The 17,382-nt window shown below is 27.3% G+C and overlaps 2 protein-coding genes and 2 long non-coding RNA genes across 7 annotated transcripts; 2 read left to right on the plus strand and 2 right to left on the minus strand.

The window, feature by feature from the left end:
* The first annotated feature begins 460 nt into the window (after positions 1–460).
* Positions 461–1,679, plus strand: LOC111027699. Its single transcript, XR_002603826.1, has 2 exons — positions 461–659; positions 1,447–1,679. It is a non-coding gene; the product is annotated as an uncharacterized LOC111027699 (long non-coding RNA).
* A 1,162-nt stretch (positions 1,680–2,841) lies between these two features.
* Positions 2,842–9,548, minus strand: LOC111027687. Of its 3 annotated transcripts, none has more exons than XM_022306097.1 (5): positions 9,311–9,548; positions 8,818–8,994; positions 7,583–7,662; positions 6,113–7,192; positions 2,842–4,723 (listed from the first exon to the last, which is right to left on the minus strand). In XM_022306097.1, exons 3-5 carry the CDS (start codon positions 7,610–7,612, stop codon positions 3,758–3,760), a joined length of 2,076 nt encoding a protein of 691 aa, XP_022161789.1. In that variant the 5' UTR covers positions 7,613–7,662; positions 8,818–8,994; positions 9,311–9,548; the 3' UTR covers positions 2,842–3,757. The 3 variants fall into 3 exon arrangements, with proteins under 3 accessions (XP_022161789.1, XP_022161788.1, XP_022161790.1); XM_022306096.1 differs by having other exon boundaries at positions 8,818–9,039; XM_022306098.1 differs by lacking the exon at positions 8,818–8,994.
* Positions 9,549–9,666: 118 nt separating this feature from the next.
* LOC111027704 lies at positions 9,667–10,528 on the minus strand. Its single transcript, XM_022306119.1, has 4 exons — positions 10,499–10,528; positions 10,191–10,435; positions 9,986–10,094; positions 9,667–9,915 (listed from the first exon to the last, which is right to left on the minus strand). The coding sequence occupies exons 1-4, from the start codon at positions 10,526–10,528 to the stop codon at positions 9,667–9,669; spliced, it is 633 nt and encodes a 210-aa protein (XP_022161811.1).
* Positions 10,529–11,222: 694 nt separating this feature from the next.
* LOC111027706 lies at positions 11,223–15,684 on the plus strand. 2 transcript variants are annotated; one of them, XR_002603827.1, is made up of 6 exons: positions 11,223–12,122; positions 12,186–12,288; positions 14,076–14,207; positions 14,292–14,737; positions 14,803–14,935; positions 15,060–15,684. It is a non-coding gene; the product is annotated as an uncharacterized LOC111027706 (long non-coding RNA). The 2 variants fall into 2 exon arrangements; XR_002603828.1 differs by lacking the exon at positions 12,186–12,288 and having other exon boundaries at positions 11,223–11,389; positions 15,060–15,683.
* Positions 15,685–17,382: the final 1,698 nt, after the last annotated feature.

Below are 17,382 nucleotides of genomic sequence, written 5' to 3' on the forward strand. Positions count from 1 at the left end.
TGTAAAAATGTATGTGGTTCGTTTGGCATATCGGTTAGGTTGCCCTCAGGCTCAATCCCACTTTGTGTTAAACTTGGCCTTTGATTTTGACTGTTGAATTAAATTGTTGATAATTTGCTTAAATGTCTCTTAAGTGACACCTTAACCCATTTGGCCACCACTTCTGTTCGAGTAATGGAAGCCGGAAGCGTAATAAGATTGTTAGCCCATGTAGTAAACCCACATTAAAATTTTAATTATAACATTATTTTTTTATTTTTTTATTTTATATCAGCAATATTATACATTGATGGATTATTTTTAATTTGTTTTTTTACTATGACAACAAAATATTTAAACAATATTGTGGCGTTTACTCTTTCTAATAATGATTATATTAATTAAACATTCATGTTATAAGAAATGCAGGTATTAAATAAATGATTGCTAATTAGTAAAATAAAATAAATTGTATAGGTACACTCGGTTTTTCTGATAACGCCAACAACGGAAAATGGAAAATGAATATTTATAAAATAATAATAATCAAATAATCATATTTCTTATAGATAAAACCTAAATTTTATCTCTACTATATCGACTATTGCGTTCTATCTTCTATGACCTATGTAAAGAGAGGGTATTTACGGCTACAACTAAAATCGAACGGAATAAAAACGGTACGAAAATTATCATTTTACAAAATTTAAACTTTACTTTACGTAGTGAAACATAATATTAATACCTAATATTCAATACACGACATATTTCTCCATGTTGATCAATTTTTTTGGTGTTGGGTGGGGACCCCATTTTAACGATTAATTATGGCATATGGGCAATTTTATAAGCTAAAGCTTGCTGTAGCTTTTTCAATTCAAAAAAAAATTCCTGAATTCAAAAAATAAATCATCAAAACATTTAAAAAAAAGATTTTTTCGTCATTTTTTTTTTCGTAAAAACCTTCTCCTGACAATTACGAACAATTAAAAAAAATTGAGTCAAATCGGCCCAGCCGTTCTCAATTGATGAATTGTTATACATTTTTGGCTCCATTTTTATACAGATAGATAACATTGTTTACAAATCACTTAAATAGTAAGCACAATAATATCACTAGTACTTAGTAGCTATACACCTAAAGAAAAATCACTGGTAAAATTAATAATCCACAATTGTCAACGTTCTAATTAATTCTTAATTGTCAGTATCTATTCAATGATATAGGTACATGATATTTTGTCAAATAAACCCACCTTTATGTTTATTATTTTAAAACTATAATAATATGGTCATTAACAATTTATTAAATACCATTTGATTATAAGTTAAAACTTAAAAGCTTATTTGTCAAAAGTCTTGATTATAATATTTTACTTAGTCACAGATATATATTTATACTTGTTATTCATTTAATTAATAGATTACTAATGTCTGATAAAAATATTTATAATTTTTATTTTTCAGATGGTAAAAATACAGTTTTATTGTATTTATTACACGCTATAATATAGTACCTACTGCAAAAAAAATTACTAAAGATCATAATGGGAAGAAGTGTCAAATAAAATACCTACTCAATAAAAGATTCTCAAAACAGCTCAGTAGCTGAAATTGATGAACACATTGTTATGCCGCAGAATGAAAAAAATCCAATTCAGCCATTTATTATTATTGTAGGTACCCCTACTAATCCTAAACTCTAAAGAAATAATTGTTTTTTTCGATTGTAATTTGTATTAAGTATAAATTATTTACTATACTATCTGCTGTAGATGTTTGCTTTAAATTATTTCATTTGTTTAACTTGGAATATCCATGTGAATCATGTGTAGTATGGCTCTTTATACAAAAGTATTTTTATTCATAACTACAAACTTTGATAAATCATTTCATACTTTAGGTCAAATTTTATCTGATTTAAGCAGTAAGTAACCAAATGTGTTTAACAATAAAATAACATTTATAATATAAAATTTGCGGTTAAATTTTATTAATTTAAAAAAGACTACCTACTTCAACCTATATTAATCTACAATTATTTATATGTATTGTATTATTCGGTAAATGATTTTTCATGGTTAATTTTATTTGAATCCTTACATATCCTTACATAATCCTAGAATAATTCAAATAAAGTTTATCCTGAGTTAGTATTAGTTTTTAAACAGATTATTTAACTAATTTGAGAATACCAACATATTTTAAAATTCCATCACAAGAAGTCTAACTAACTTGATATTTAAATACATAAATTAAATTATTATATTATAAAGTAACAATATTTTTGCTACACCATACCTAGTAAGTACAATATCATAATGATAAAGACTTTATTAACCTGATAAAATATTTATTATGCAGATTGAACTTTATATTTGTAAAATGATAAAGTAATGTTGTAATTACAATAATATAATTTATCGTAATGATAAAAATCGCAGTTTAAATTCAACATTAAAAAGTTGTTGGAGTAACAATATTTTTGTTAATATAACTAATTTATGAACTTCAATAGTTTCAACAATATAGTTGTTCATTTGATAAATAATTCTTGTTGGCCCTATGTTAACAAGAATTTTGTCAATTCAACTCTTATTTTTATCATTATGATTGTGGTTTTTCTTTCGGTGTACGCATGAATATTAGAGTCAACATTTTACTATAATTTTCATAATTATACATTAACATAAAACAAATTTAATTAAAATAGGTTGATAAACAGACAATAATTAGAAACAGTAACAGCCGTACTTGATAATGGATACAACATGTGTTTTAAATAATACATGATGTATATTTATTATTTACATTTAATTTCATACTTTTCAAAATATAATATAATAAATCATAAACATTTAATATTATGTTAATTATTTATTTATTAATATTCATAAAGTAATTGTATACCTAACTGATAGTGGTCTGCAGCTAGGTACCATTCATAAAAATAAAATATTAAAGATAAAGATTATAATTCCATTCAATATAAAAAATTGTTATAACATGTATCTATGACAAATAAAATAATATAATAAATGTTATTATAAAACAGGGATGGCCAACCCAAATGATCTTGCGGGCCACTTTGTAAATACATTACAATCCTGCAAGTCACACACAAAATTATAAAAGTGTTTTGCCCCAACACAAAAAAAATGGAGTAAACATTATAAACAAAATTATTATTACAAAATAAGCTTTGGTGTATAAATTATTTAAAATAAACAGCATGAATTATAATCGTTTTTACTATGACTCGTATGTTATAATATATATTACATACAATAATTTTAATTTATTGATTTTACTATTTAGTGAGATATCTATTCCATCGGCGCAAAAATAATTTTTTTTTTTGTAAATATTTGATAATGTCGAGGGGCGGCAAAACTTTCCAAGGCGGGCCGCGGGTCGGCAATCCCTGGTATAAAATATTGTGTTAGAAAAATATGTACATACATATTTGAGAATATTTCTCATGTTAATTTATTATATTCCCGAACAATATAAAAGTAATAAAACTCTTACATTTATAACACTCGTTACTTTCTAATATGCAAACAATTTATAGAAAAATAACAAGATTACATAATTTTTATGAAATTTAATTACACATGTGTCAGATCAGTTTTCATCAAGTCAGTAGAGGCAGTAAAATGCGAGACCATTAAATGAACTGGAGGAAGGCGCGAGAACACAGTTCGGAAGATCCACAAAATGTGGCAGCGATGATGACGTTGCAGTGCGAGCACTAATAGATGGTAAGCAACAACGCTTAAGCCGCTTGCAACTTCTTAAAACCGCTGTGGTCGGAGATTGGTGTGTCTGAATCACGATTTTGCTGGAAGAAGCAGATACTCATCTTCGGCACGTCGTTGATCATGTCGATGCCGAAGAACACGATATTGATCGAATAAGCGGAAATCCCGAACATCAGGGATACGCCGGGCTCGGGCTGCACGAGTTTGTGATCAGTGTAACGATGCGGCTGCGGGTTGATCTTTTCCGAGAACCGCAAGCACATTTCCAAGTCCAAGACGCCGCAAGGCGCCACCAACGTGTACCCTTTGGCCGACCAACCGGAGCGGCAGGCCTCGTTGACAACCATTTCGTCGTCATATGTGTTTTCCGGACGCGATGCGTACTCCTCGTAATCGGCCATCACAGCGGCCGCGTCCATACCGACTTCGAAGATGGCCCACAGCGCGTACTGGTCCATGGCGCACCTATCCAACCCGTAACACTTGCAAAACTCCTCGTCCACCTTCCACGTGCGCGTCTCACCGTGCCTGGCCGATTCGGCCACACAATCATCGCGATTCGCCTGCAGCTTCATCGCCTCCTGCAAGACTCGATCCACAGAATACTTAACCAGGGCTCGGCGGATCGGGTTTTTCCCGCTCAGATTCTCCAGCAGCTTCACCATGCGCTTGCCGCGCAACACGTTCTTCACGCTTTCGTCCACCGCTATGCCGTCCACCACGTGCCACAACAGGTCGCCGACGTTCAACTGGGCGATTTGCTTTTGATAACCCTCGAACACATGACGAATCGTTTTCCACGAGTTCAACAGATTGTTCACAGTGAGGTTTTCGGCGAGAAACATCGTGACTCGTTCCACGAACACTGCGAAATGACTTTTGAAAAAATAAACGGAGTTCCAGACCGTTTGACCCAAACAGTAAGGAATTTGCTCCAGGGTTTTGTAAATAGGTACCCAAACACTTGACTCAGCCAGCAGCTAAAAACAAAAAAGATTTGATCAGAGTATTAGACCTATTATAATATGTATTGACCAATAGACCATTCAAATCTAAGTCAGTATTCAAAAATTGGCAAGTCAACGAAAAAACAATAATTTGAGTCACATGTTGAACACAAATTTAATCAATAAGACAATACCCACATAAAAAAAGTGCAAAGTACAGTTCAATTACTTTTAGATACCTAAAACATACTTTTTAAAACTATAGTAAAATTAAATGATCGAAATTGAAAATTCTTTCTTCTAACAAAAATGTTCACAGACAGACAATAAATCACATCACTGTAAAGTCAATACATTTATTGCTCCACTCAGAATCAAAAATGTAAACAACCAAATCCAAAATCCGAATAGGACATACAGGAAAACACACAAGCTGCTACGGCTATGAACATCCTTAGTGTGTAACATGTTATATTAAGCTAACAATTAACAGAATGTCACCAGTATACCGACAACCCTCAGAAAGCATCCCATTCAACATAGACACATTAAGTCTGAACATAGAAAATACCACAAGGCGCAGACTTAGAATTTAAATAATCAAATTCAATAAAGTAAAGAAAAATTTTACATGATTATGTATACATTTTAAATCTGTAAAATTGTTGCTATTATTGTAAAACGTTATAACTGATATCCTTTGTTGTTTGATGTTTTTTAGATCAATAAAAAAATAGTTAATAGTCACCTTAAATGAATAAATACACTATTAGCTTATTAGTTATTACTAGAGTCCGGAATTATGAGTATATAAAACTTCCAATATTGAATATGCATACATTAAGTGCATTAATATGAAATTATATGCATTATATTATACTTAAAAAATAATAGTTTCTTTTTAAAAAAACCAAAATTTTTACACAAAGAACAGTACTTAACTAATATTTTTATCAGAATTACTAAAATTATTAAAATTGAAAAAAACTTTTAACAGATAAAAATTTAAAAAATACCATATTGTAGTCTTTAAGATAATTAAAATTAAATCTTCTGTTAATATTTCAGATAATTCAAAAGAACATGCCTTAAACTCGCAGGAAACTTACAAAAAAAACCTAGAAGTTATGTAAGAATATCTTTTAGTTTTAAGACTTCATTGTAACATTTAAAATATACAAAAGTTTTAACGTTTTTCAAAACATTTACAATATATTTGTTATAGTATGGTACTTTTTTCAATCACATAACAGTATTTTAACAAAATAACCTCTGAACAGGGCTGATTTTAAGTACATTGTGATATTACGAAATGTCCAATATACATACACCATAGTGTACATATAAACATAAGAATGCATATAATTTTGTGCTCTCTTTCAAAATGTATATTATTCTAATAGAACCCATGTCGATACTTACCTTTAAAATATCTTTAATGTAACTTGAAGACATTAATGTTCCCGTAACAATGAACAATTCCAAACATAGCTTCAACACATTTTCAGGTGTTATTTTAAAATCGTTATCTATAAATTCCAGAGCAGCACGGAAGACTTCCAATGTACATTGAGCAATACAACCACTTTTTCGAATAATTGTGAGAGCCCTTGAAAACGATTGAATAGTTGTATTAATTTCCGAAGTTACTGCAGCTAATGCATGACATGGGGCAACTAGAACACCAAGGGTAGAAATCGCTAAATTTGTCCAAAGTATCCAGGGTGTTGAGCCAGATAAATCATATTTATGTTTGTACATGTCTGCTAATTTATCAATATTTCTATAAATTTGAAATAAAGAACCTCCAAAAAATAAAACGGAAGCTGCCAATGTTATAGGAGCCGCTAAAGTAAATATACAACCACAGGCAGTTGTTATAAATCCAGCTGATATAGATCCAAATGAAGCATAGTCAACACATTTTAAAATATGTTCCTTTGTTTTGGAAGCCGGTGTTATATTTTGATGTAATGTTTTTGATCCATCATAAAGCCCTGATATTGGGTAGAACATAAATCCTTCAGGGAGATCATTATTTTCTAAATACTGATCCCAGCCACTGTAATTTCTACTGTTTTTAATATCAATATAAATACATTTGTCAATAAATTTTAATCTGATTAATATATATTTGTGTATGTCTTTAGCAGGAAAATTATGGCAGGTATCACATTTATTTTTGCAAATACTATGTATTATGGTAACACCCACATCAATATTACTATAATGACCAGGTTCAATGTGTTCTTTCTCTAATACTTCATAGAGTTTTCCAATATTTTTTTTAAATTCATCTTTATATAACTGAAATATTTTTTCACTATTGTTGTGATCTTCATAATTGTTGTTTTCAATTTCATTACTAGGAGACGGATATTTATAATATGTGTATGCTAAAAATAATTTCAAATCATTCTTTTGTACGGTTGTCCATTCTGGACGGCCATTGAAATAAGAATATTGTATTTCTTCTAAACGATTAATTAATAAATGTCCTTTCTAAAAATAAAATAAAATAAATTAGTCAATAACAATAAAAGTAGCCAAATAAAAATGTGTGGATATTTAGATTATATTTTTCTAAATAAAATAAATTTAAAAATGTTGCAATCGAAAAAATTGTTTAATGATTAATATATTTTAACATTTTGTAAAGTATAAACAATATGAAATTGATTTAGTCTTTTTTAGCTCTAATGAAAGCAAATGTCAGTCAGCTATTTGGCAAATAAAATATTAAATACAAATAGTATAGTACAATGACAGTTAGGCTTGACTTTATGTGTTTTCAAATAGAAAACTTAAAAACTTATTTTCTCAAACAATTAATTAATTAAACATAATAAAAATATGAATAAATAAATGAATATTGACAAAAAGTATACTCACTTTAAGGTTTTCCTCCTGATTTTCATTCATATTGAAGATCAATCAAATATTTTGAATAATTTTGAACAAAATTTAATTTCCTAAACAATTTTTAAAAATAATATGAATGTTATAAATCTGAATATTAAATAATAATTATACTAATATTACAATACTTTAATTCCTTTCAAGTAATATTAAAAATGTAGGAGAAATTAATTAGTATAGGACATTGTTCATGGTTTACAGTTAAGTCACATCTAAAATAACAAAATAAATAGTTTTGAATGGGATGAATTTTGTATTTACAAAATTGAATTAATGACTGAACTGTTAATGTAATTAATTAATCTGGTGTGATTTTAAATGTAATATTTCATGCTAATAACTATTTATTTATATTTGGTATAAAAAAAGTTGTGATTTAAAACATATAGGTAAATAAGTTATGATTGGGGCAAACATAACTTGCCAAAAATTAAGATACAAGTTTCAAGTTAACTGAAATAAATAATAACAAAAATGGGAACAAATTAATGACCTAGCATATGTTATGAGGAATACAATCTGTTTTTAAAAACTTCTATTTGATTACATTTAAGACATAATATTAAGCTACTGGAATTATAATGGGCTTTAAACACTGACTTTGTCATTGATATAATGGTATAATGTAAAGATTCATTTGTATTTATTTTTCACTTGGCTTCCAGTCTTCCAGAATAAATTACTTATGAGAAACCTTGTATTACATTATCAGGCCGTAGCTATGAAAATTGAACTGTAAAGTGTGTGCCTTTATATATATATATAATATTTTTAATTAGCTTTAATAACAACTTATAAGGAATTACTACACCATTTGACAAAAAAAAATTTTATAATCAAAATTTATTGAAAAATAATTTTATAATCAAAATTTATTGAAAAATAATTTTTAATTATTGGTTCACCTAGGCGTCTAGGAAAATTGGAGTTTTCAAGTTATACTTAAAATTTGAATTTTGAAATATTAGTATTAATTTGGTTATTCTTAAAAACACAAACTATTCCGAATTAATAATTAAGATTTTTTATTCTGTTGTATGTGTACTGTAATACTATTAGTAAAATAAACTTCTTTAATGACAAAATGTCAATATCAAAAAACATACCATAAGATATACTTAGGTAGTCACATAAGCTGACAGACTGTCTTCACTCAGAATTATTTTTGTATTTAGTGATTTATTATTGAATTCAAAATTAACACTTACATTACGATTACACTGGCCAACTCAATGAAAAGGTATATTTGCCACTTGTCGCATCAGAGCGGTTACCTACTTTCCCTGTTCCCTCTTTGGCTTTTGTTGTTTCACCAAATTATTTAGAAAAGTTATAAAACATTATTTTTTCAACCTTCCACAGTACTGACTAGGTTCACTTTCCTACTAGAAAAGACATTGAAGTTGAAGATCTAAGCATTAATTGTACTGCTGCAAAATGTGATGATACACACAAAAAAAAAATTATTAGGTATAAAATCATTAACCCTCCTTACTCCACTATCTAAAATGTGTGATTTGAGTTGAGTTAAAAATATAAGTAGGTAGTGCAGTCATTGATATTATTGAAGACGTGTATTATGTACATCAAACAATATTGTACCTAGACTACGTCTGACTACCTACATGGCTATATTGGACAGTGATTATTCCATCAAATTCGGAGCACATTAACAAATCAATTTGTAGTATTATTACTTACCAATATAAAATTATCAAATAATTATATTATTCTTGGGAAACGCCACAACTCCGTAACATTAACTTCAAAATACTACAACCTGAAAGTACTTTCTACGTAGTGGCTATTTTCACGTCCGACGTGAAACTATGTATTTTCACGTCCTGTCACCTGATTGGACGTAATATTAATACTGATAGTATATCTGATATCAATTACCGTAATTGATAAGTGTCACTAAACCCTGATAACTGATAAAGATATAATATGATAATATAACAACATTTTCTGCACAGAATATTATTTATAAGTTTATAACCTGATATAATATTATATAACTAATTAATATTTTGATTTATTATACATAATCATGGGACTTAATATAAAATATTAAGGGTGACGTCAGTTCCCTCATAACTAGTTGCCAATATTTTTAAGGCGTCTGATGCCGGTGATTTGGATATAACCAAATTATGTATATCCTTCAACGTTACTATTTTATTGTGGGTTTTCATCAGATCATTTTGTAATATTTTTTTATTAACCTTCATCGTTACCAATTTCGTTGCCATAATTCTAGAATCAGTATCCAGCCTCCTTTGTCTAGGATAGTGATCATACATTGCCTAAAATAAATAGTTTTTTTTTATACTGTATTTATATACAATTTCTATTATTATTTTGTTAACTATTTACCTTGCTGCATATGTGATTATGTTCACTAATAAAACTTTTTATGACTAATTTTTCTCCACAATCATTGGGTCGAACAGTCAAAACCACAGGGCAATTTGAACGAAAAGAACTGGAATAAAAATAAATACCAACCAATATGTTTTTAAGATGCTCCATAATTCATAAATTATAAATATTTTAAGTTTAATAAGTATTTTAAATATACCTTTGTTGCGGCCGGAGACCTGTTGATTGGCTTTTGTACTCACCACTTCGTACACATCTATAATCAAGAGCGACATATTCCAAAATTGGATTAATGTGCCTTTTTAAGCCCTTTTTTCTAGCACCTTCAATGGTCCTAGAACTGAACTTCGTAAAGTTGGACATGGTCTTATTTTCATACTTTGAAATTGCATCTTCTAACTCAACAAGAGAGGAAAATTCTTTACCAATTTCAAGTTCCAAAGACTATATTATATAATTAATTATTAATATAGATTATTAAATATAATTAAATTCATAAACACTTACTTGATTTTCAGCATTAACATTGTTGTCCATTTTGTTAAAATTAAAAAAAAATATGTAAAATATGTAAATATAATAATATAATATAATAAGCTAATTGCTTTAAAATGGTTGTATAAATATCACTGGCAATTCCAATTTATAAAAACTATATGATCCATATTGATCATATTCATTATATTGATCATATTCATCTCTAATTCAACTGATACAAAAAACGAAGATTTTTGTACAAATTGTTACACAAATCTATAATATAATGAATATATTATAGAATGAATATAATAATATTATAATTATTGTAAAATATTTAAATTTATGCGGGAAATATTCTTATATTATCATATTATATCTTTATCAGTTATCAGGGTTTAGTGACACTTATCAATTACGGTAATTGATATCAGATATACTATCAGTATTAATATTACGTCCAATCAGGTGACAGGACGTGAAAATACATAGTTTCACGTCGGACGTGAAAATAGCCACTACGTACTTTCTACTTTCTAGCATCTAGCATTTCTTCTAGTTGCCTTAAGAGTTAAGGTAGGTTGTACTCTTAGATCATATAATAGTATATGATCTAAGGTGAGCACTGACTTGTTTAATGTTTATTATCAATTATCATCATATCTTTTATCATTGTGAAATAAAATTAATGATAAGAACCCTTGCCAGAGTGAGCATAAATAATAAAGAGATATATTTATTACTTAGACACTGAGATAGATAAGAATATATTACAATATTCTATATTATACTAACTTTACAAGACGTGTATGATCTAAGATATATTATCATAATATCATCTATGTGGGTGAGAGCACTACACCACAGAATAATTAAAGAATAATAAATTCTGTGACTACACAGCTGATGCTTATATTATAGGTAATATAAATAAGGGCCGATTTCACCAACACACTAGTACACTACACAGTTAATCACGATCAAATACTGTACATTTACAGTATTTGTCACGATTAAAGTTAACCGCGGAGTTAATCGGCCGAATTTGGCCGGTAAATATCTGTTATCAGCCGATTAAGCGTTAACCGTGATTAACTGTGTTGGTGAAATCGGCCCTAAATAAATAATATTAAAGTATAGGTACAGATAGTCTGTGGTATAGGTATCTGTGGAGCACTATTTAAAAGCAGTCTGCATAGATACTTTTCCTTTATATGGCAGTCTGTCCCTCATCCACATTCCGGCTCCCGGTTCGTAAATGCTTATGTCGTTAGTATAGGAATGGCCTATCTCTCAAATTAAAATATTTTAATTCGTGGCCCGTCCATTCTTATATTATCAATGAACCCAAGACCGTGTGTAAATCGTAGATCACGATGCGTTGATATAAATATTGTCATGGAACGATATTATATCGCTTACACTTTTATTCTGTGCTTTCACTCCTCAACCTGGTGTGTCAGTCCACCAGCTGCTTCTTACTAGTTAGTAGTTCTTGTCTGTGTTGGAAGTTTGTAACATGAAGAATGGAAATATGGAAATGTATTTTGTTTGTCGTGGTTGTACTTACCTAAAGTACTTGGACATATTAAGTACAATTGTCAATTTGTATGTACATCATTTTGGTCATTGTTAGTGTTTTCATTTTATTAAAGTAGGTACACTTCAAGGTTCAGTAAACTATGGTAATAATGTATCTAATATTTATTTGTTTTAGATCTTAATGACAATATTATACAGTCAAATATAGCATCGGTATTAGAGAGTGTTAGTGTAGTGCCAAAAGCAAATTATGTAGTAATTGTTGAAATCCCTGAATGGTATGCATAATCTATAAGTTACTCTTATGATAAAATAAATTATACTTTATAAGTATAATATCTGATACTTCTTTTTAAATAGGATTGTACTAATAAATACATACTTATTGTAGTAACTATACTTTATATTTTATAATGTGGATAATTTTTAAAATGTATGGTTCTGGCTAATATAAACAAATACTTAATTTTACAATTTAAATAATTTAAATAAATATTAGCTACCTGTTTCAGAACTTCCTCTAGGCCAGCGTTTCTTAAACTTTTTTTTATGTGGAACCATTTTTATGTGCACTTTCACCGTAGAACCTCAACTTTTTTTTAGCTTTTTTGTTTTGAGCTTATAACAATAAGTTACTACAGCCCGACAATTAGAACCACTACTTTGTTTTAATACTTTTAATGCGTCGTTTTATGTAACGATTATTTGCAATAAAAGTTATAATAATGTGTCATAATTTTGAAAAAAAACCACAAGTTTTGCGGAACCCTAAAGTGACCTCCATGGAACCTTGGTTCACATAGTTTAAGAAACACTGCTGTAGACCATATTCCCAAATGATGAAATCATCCACACGTTTTTAAATATCCTTAATTACCCTTACTTAAACCAATACGATCCCCAACTTCACTGTAAGAATTAACAACTTGATAACCATCAAATAATAGCATATTACAGACTATAAATTAAAAATACATAATAAACAGAAGGATTTATTTGTTAATAAAGTACCTATCAAAACGTCTCAGTATTACTCATACATCATATAGTCATTAATGTTGCTTTCTTAAAGTCAGGTCTTCCTTTTTTATCAATTTAAATATAAAATGGTTGTATTTAAGACATCAACATCTATGACAGTAAAAAAGATTGAAGAAAATAAGTAACAAACTTTAATATAAAAAATTAAATGTTTACCTCGACTGAATTTCTGTTTAGACTAAAATGACTTTTAAAGTCAAATTCGTTGTACAAACTTGTAACTATCATAAATTAATTAATATTACAGAGTTTAGTATTTTTTAGTTGATTTAATATAACATTTTTTTCTTGTTCAAACAAGTAATGGTTTAAAAATGTGTTGAGATAGGTTTTGAAGATTTATTTTAAAGAAATCACAATTTTCAATTAATATTTAAAACAGTCTTTATACAGTAGTTAAAAATTACATTTTGATCATTAAATTATTTCATATAATCTATTGTAAATAATAATAAATAATATATGTTTAAATTCATGGTTGTATGATAAAAAAAATATTTATACCCGTAACTGGGTTGGTTTATTGTATCAAACAAACTTTTTTCATATTATATTAAATTTACTGTTCTTAAACTCCAATCCATCTGCTAGATTTGATGATGAATTTAAGAACACACGTGATTTGTCATGGTATGAGATTTATTACAATATATTTTATTATGACGTATTTTGTTGTTTATGTACCTTTTACATTTTTAAAAGTTGAAATGCATTGTGGGTATAAACTTTTTATTTTTCTGTTCTCTTAATTTGTGCATTGCTAATTTTGTCAATTTGTAAATTTTTCAGACGGCATTCTGTAGTTTAAATGTTGTTCAAATAATCATGGATTATTATTATTCACGGACTGTTATTTTTATTATTATTCGGCCAGACGGCTGATAATGTATTTGATAATTATAAAAAATGATATCAAATATTTTATATTATTTCAAAATACTTTTTCAGAATTATATTATTAAATATATTATGAAAATTGACTAATTTCTAATTGAGATATTATTTTTTGTGTTTTTATCCACAGTTTACAAAGTATTATTCTAATTTAATTAAAGATACCAGCACAGTGACAATATGAAACTGAGGCCTGAACAAGCAAAACACTCTTCCAAAAAAGAAAAACAATTGTTATAAAAATATAATTGAAGACATTAATGTATGTATTTCACAAATATTCTTACTTCTTTTTATCATAATATGACATTATACTTCATAGTTGTTTTTTAATTATTCATTTTAGACTGATTCTATTAAAAGGATGTATCCACATGGGTTGTCTCTGTCTTTAACACATACAATATAGAAAATTTCTGTTCCCCAGTTTCAATTGTGTGCTGTTAATTTTGATATTAGAGTAAATTGACCGTTTATCAAACTTTTAGGTAAGAACATTATCTGTATCATCTCTTTGGTTTTTTATAATATTTTAATTTTTAATTGAATTATGAATAAAATATGTTCACATATTTTATTGAAACTGGCGAGTGAAAATTTGTTATGTCGTACGTGTGTAAGACTGCGACAACATATGCGGGCACAACATAAAAAAATACCAATTTTTGGGGGAAGTAATCACATCCAAATCCAACGATTGTGCAGAGACTAGGTTTAGAACTATACATTGTTGAAAATAGCTTATGATATTGCTATGGGGTATCTAAATAAAAAATACTCGACTATGACTAAGTAAGTAAATTTAATTTGCAATTTATATTTATCACTTATCTAAAACTATTATTGATTTATATTAGGTAACTATATATAAAAGTACACACTAACAACAATCTACTGTTGTAGACTTAGTTCAATCACAATTGTAAGTTTGTTTGAGTAAAATAAAGAATGATAAATACATGCAGATTTATAGAGGATGAGGGATGTCAGGTATTCAACTATTCAATAACAATAATATTATCAACTACTGTTGATGGTATTTTAATTATTTATAATACTTAATATAATTATTATTTTAATATATTTTGACTTATAATTAAACTATATTTTTCAGATAATATAAATGACAGAACAATTGAGTTGCAAATCAGTAATAATATTTCTACTCTTGATGCACAATAAAATCTAAAATATTTTGTGATTAATTGACGTAATATAGGTTTAACTGTTGGAGATCTGGGAATTTTAATTGAAAATATTTTTAGTGGAATTATAATAATAATTAAATTTATTTTATATTTTATATTACTACTATAGCTGGTGTGCAGTTGATGTGTTTCATAAAATAATGTTTTTATGTATATACATTGAATATCATGCATATTAGTGCATGTTTCAGATGTGTTAAAAATAATTGTGTTGTCGAGATAACACAGATGATAATAGGTAGTCTTGGAAATATTTTGGTGGTTAAGATAACACGAAATACTCTTCATTTAGTTAAGAGTAATTTTAATATTAAAATTGTTTAATGTATTTTACTGAATGCTGGCCAAAGTTAGATATTTCTAAAAATATAACTGATGTATCAAAAATATTAATTTAAATAACTTAACTGAGATCAGATTGTGATGTCAACATTAATATAAGATTACATTTACAATTTTTCCATCATTAATTTAACCAGTTAACTATGAACTAGTGCCTTTATAGACTATATGAATTGTACAATAATTATAATATAATAATTCAAAATTAACTATAATATTTAATTAATTAATAATAATATGAATGTACCTAGATATTTTAAATAACAATTATTTTTAAAAACATTTAAACTTTTAAGATATGAAAAATGAATGGATATATTATATACAATATACTTCTAAAAGTTCCAAATGAATTTGAGTAAATTATTATTAAACATTTATTTTCAAAACATTTATATAATATAACATTTATACAATTTAATTACATATTTTATTTTTAATTTAATAATTAAATCTGAACTGAAATAGTATGAAATCAAAAATTCAAATCTTCTATTTGTTTATTAGAGTTGTCAGTGGCAGTAAAATAATTTTGTCATAAGGGGCCGATTGTTTAATGTATAAATTAATGTTTATAATTATTGTTATCTGTAGTAAAAAAACGACCTTTTAAATTGGTTATGTCTTAGAACTAAATATTGTATCTACTTTAGATATTAAATATACATCTAATAATTCCAAAATCTTTATTGTAAAATTGTACTATGTGCAAGTTCTCGTGTATAAAGTGAATGATTTGGAACTAGATATTTTGTAGAATTACATAAATCTACATTTCACCACAATGTTTTAAAGAATATAATATTGAATTTTTCGGTTGAAATTGATGTTACTTTTGATCTGTTTTTTTTACTTAAAATTAAATATGTACACATTTGATACCTACTGGTGGGTATAGTTTATTTAAAATAAAAAGTTTAATACAGGATTATTTGTTTTATGGCAACTATAATTGCATATTCTTGTTCTAATTTTAATGTAATTTCATTTTTTTTTCTAGTGTCTGAAACTTAGGTCAGGTTAGGTTAGATAAATGTAAAATGTGTTAGTTGTGTCTTTTACACTGATTATTTTAATATCATTTTTATTGTACGTTTTTTGGCAAATTTAATCTTTGAAAGCCATTTTTACGTTTTTCATGGATTTTCCCAGGTTTTAAAGCATTTTTCACAATCTTTTTACACATTGGACATAAGATATATAACTGTGTACCTACTATTTGTATAAACGAAATAATATACATATATAATATATATACCTGAGATAGATATTTTTTTAATACATAATAATAAAACATTTTTTTTTTTTAATTCTAAATATCTATAGCAAAAATGACCAAAGAAATGCATTTTAACTACAATAATGTTTATAGAAAATGACCAAAAAATATTTTAAACAATTCTTTATTCTTGAGCAAACAAATATACGAACTTATCAATTACGACTTAACACTAATTGACCAATTAGTTAGGTACCTATTGGTTTGAGCTCTGGGCACATATAATAACCGTTAAACTGTATATTATATGGATAAAGACGTATCGAAATCATAAACTTGTACGATCGGCAAATGATGGATAAATTAATAAATACAAATTGTTTAAACTACCAATTAAGTTTAATCGAAAATCTAGGCATATCATGTACAAAATATGTGTTCTAAAAGTTAACAAAATGACCTAAAATTGTTTAATAATTATTGCTCAAAAAACGTAAAAACTGATAAAACTGCAAAATAAATGTTTAAGTTTTCAATTCTTTGATGTATGAAACGAATTTTTTAATTGTAAAGCATTGCTGGGGACTTACCAAAAAATAATGCATTTTGCATTAAAATATGAGCCCTACAGTTATAACTTATAAGTTATAATCAGGGCTCTGAACTTT

Source organism: Myzus persicae, unplaced genomic scaffold, assembly GCF_001856785.1.
Source record: "Myzus persicae strain clone G006 unplaced genomic scaffold, MPER_G0061.0, whole genome shotgun sequence".
Taxonomy (NCBI): Eukaryota; Metazoa; Arthropoda; class Insecta; order Hemiptera; family Aphididae; genus Myzus; species Myzus persicae.

What these genes read in the sequence shown, in the direction of transcription:
- LOC111027687 (XM_022306098.1), bottom strand. Translation starts at nt 7,612, where the DNA reads ATGAATGAAAATCAGGAGGAAAACCTTAAA. An exon ending in ATCAGGAGGAAAACCTTAAA is followed by an intron (nt 7,193 to 7,582) that starts GTGAGTATACTT and finishes TTTTATTTTTAG; the next exon opens with AAAGGACATTTATTAATTAA. An exon ending in ACATTAAAGATATTTTAAAG is followed by an intron (nt 4,724 to 6,112) that starts GTAAGTATCGAC and finishes TTTTGTTTTTAG; the next exon opens with CTGCTGGCTGAGTCAAGTGT.
- LOC111027704 (XM_022306119.1), bottom strand. Translation starts at nt 10,528, where the DNA reads ATGGACAACAATGTTAATGCTGAAAATCAA. An exon ending in GGTCTCCGGCCGCAACAAAG is followed by an intron (nt 10,095 to 10,190) that starts GTATATTTAAAA and finishes TTTTTATTCCAG; the next exon opens with TTCTTTTCGTTCAAATTGCC. An exon ending in ATAATCACATATGCAGCAAG is followed by an intron (nt 9,916 to 9,985) that starts GTAAATAGTTAA and finishes TATTTATTTTAG; the next exon opens with GCAATGTATGATCACTATCC.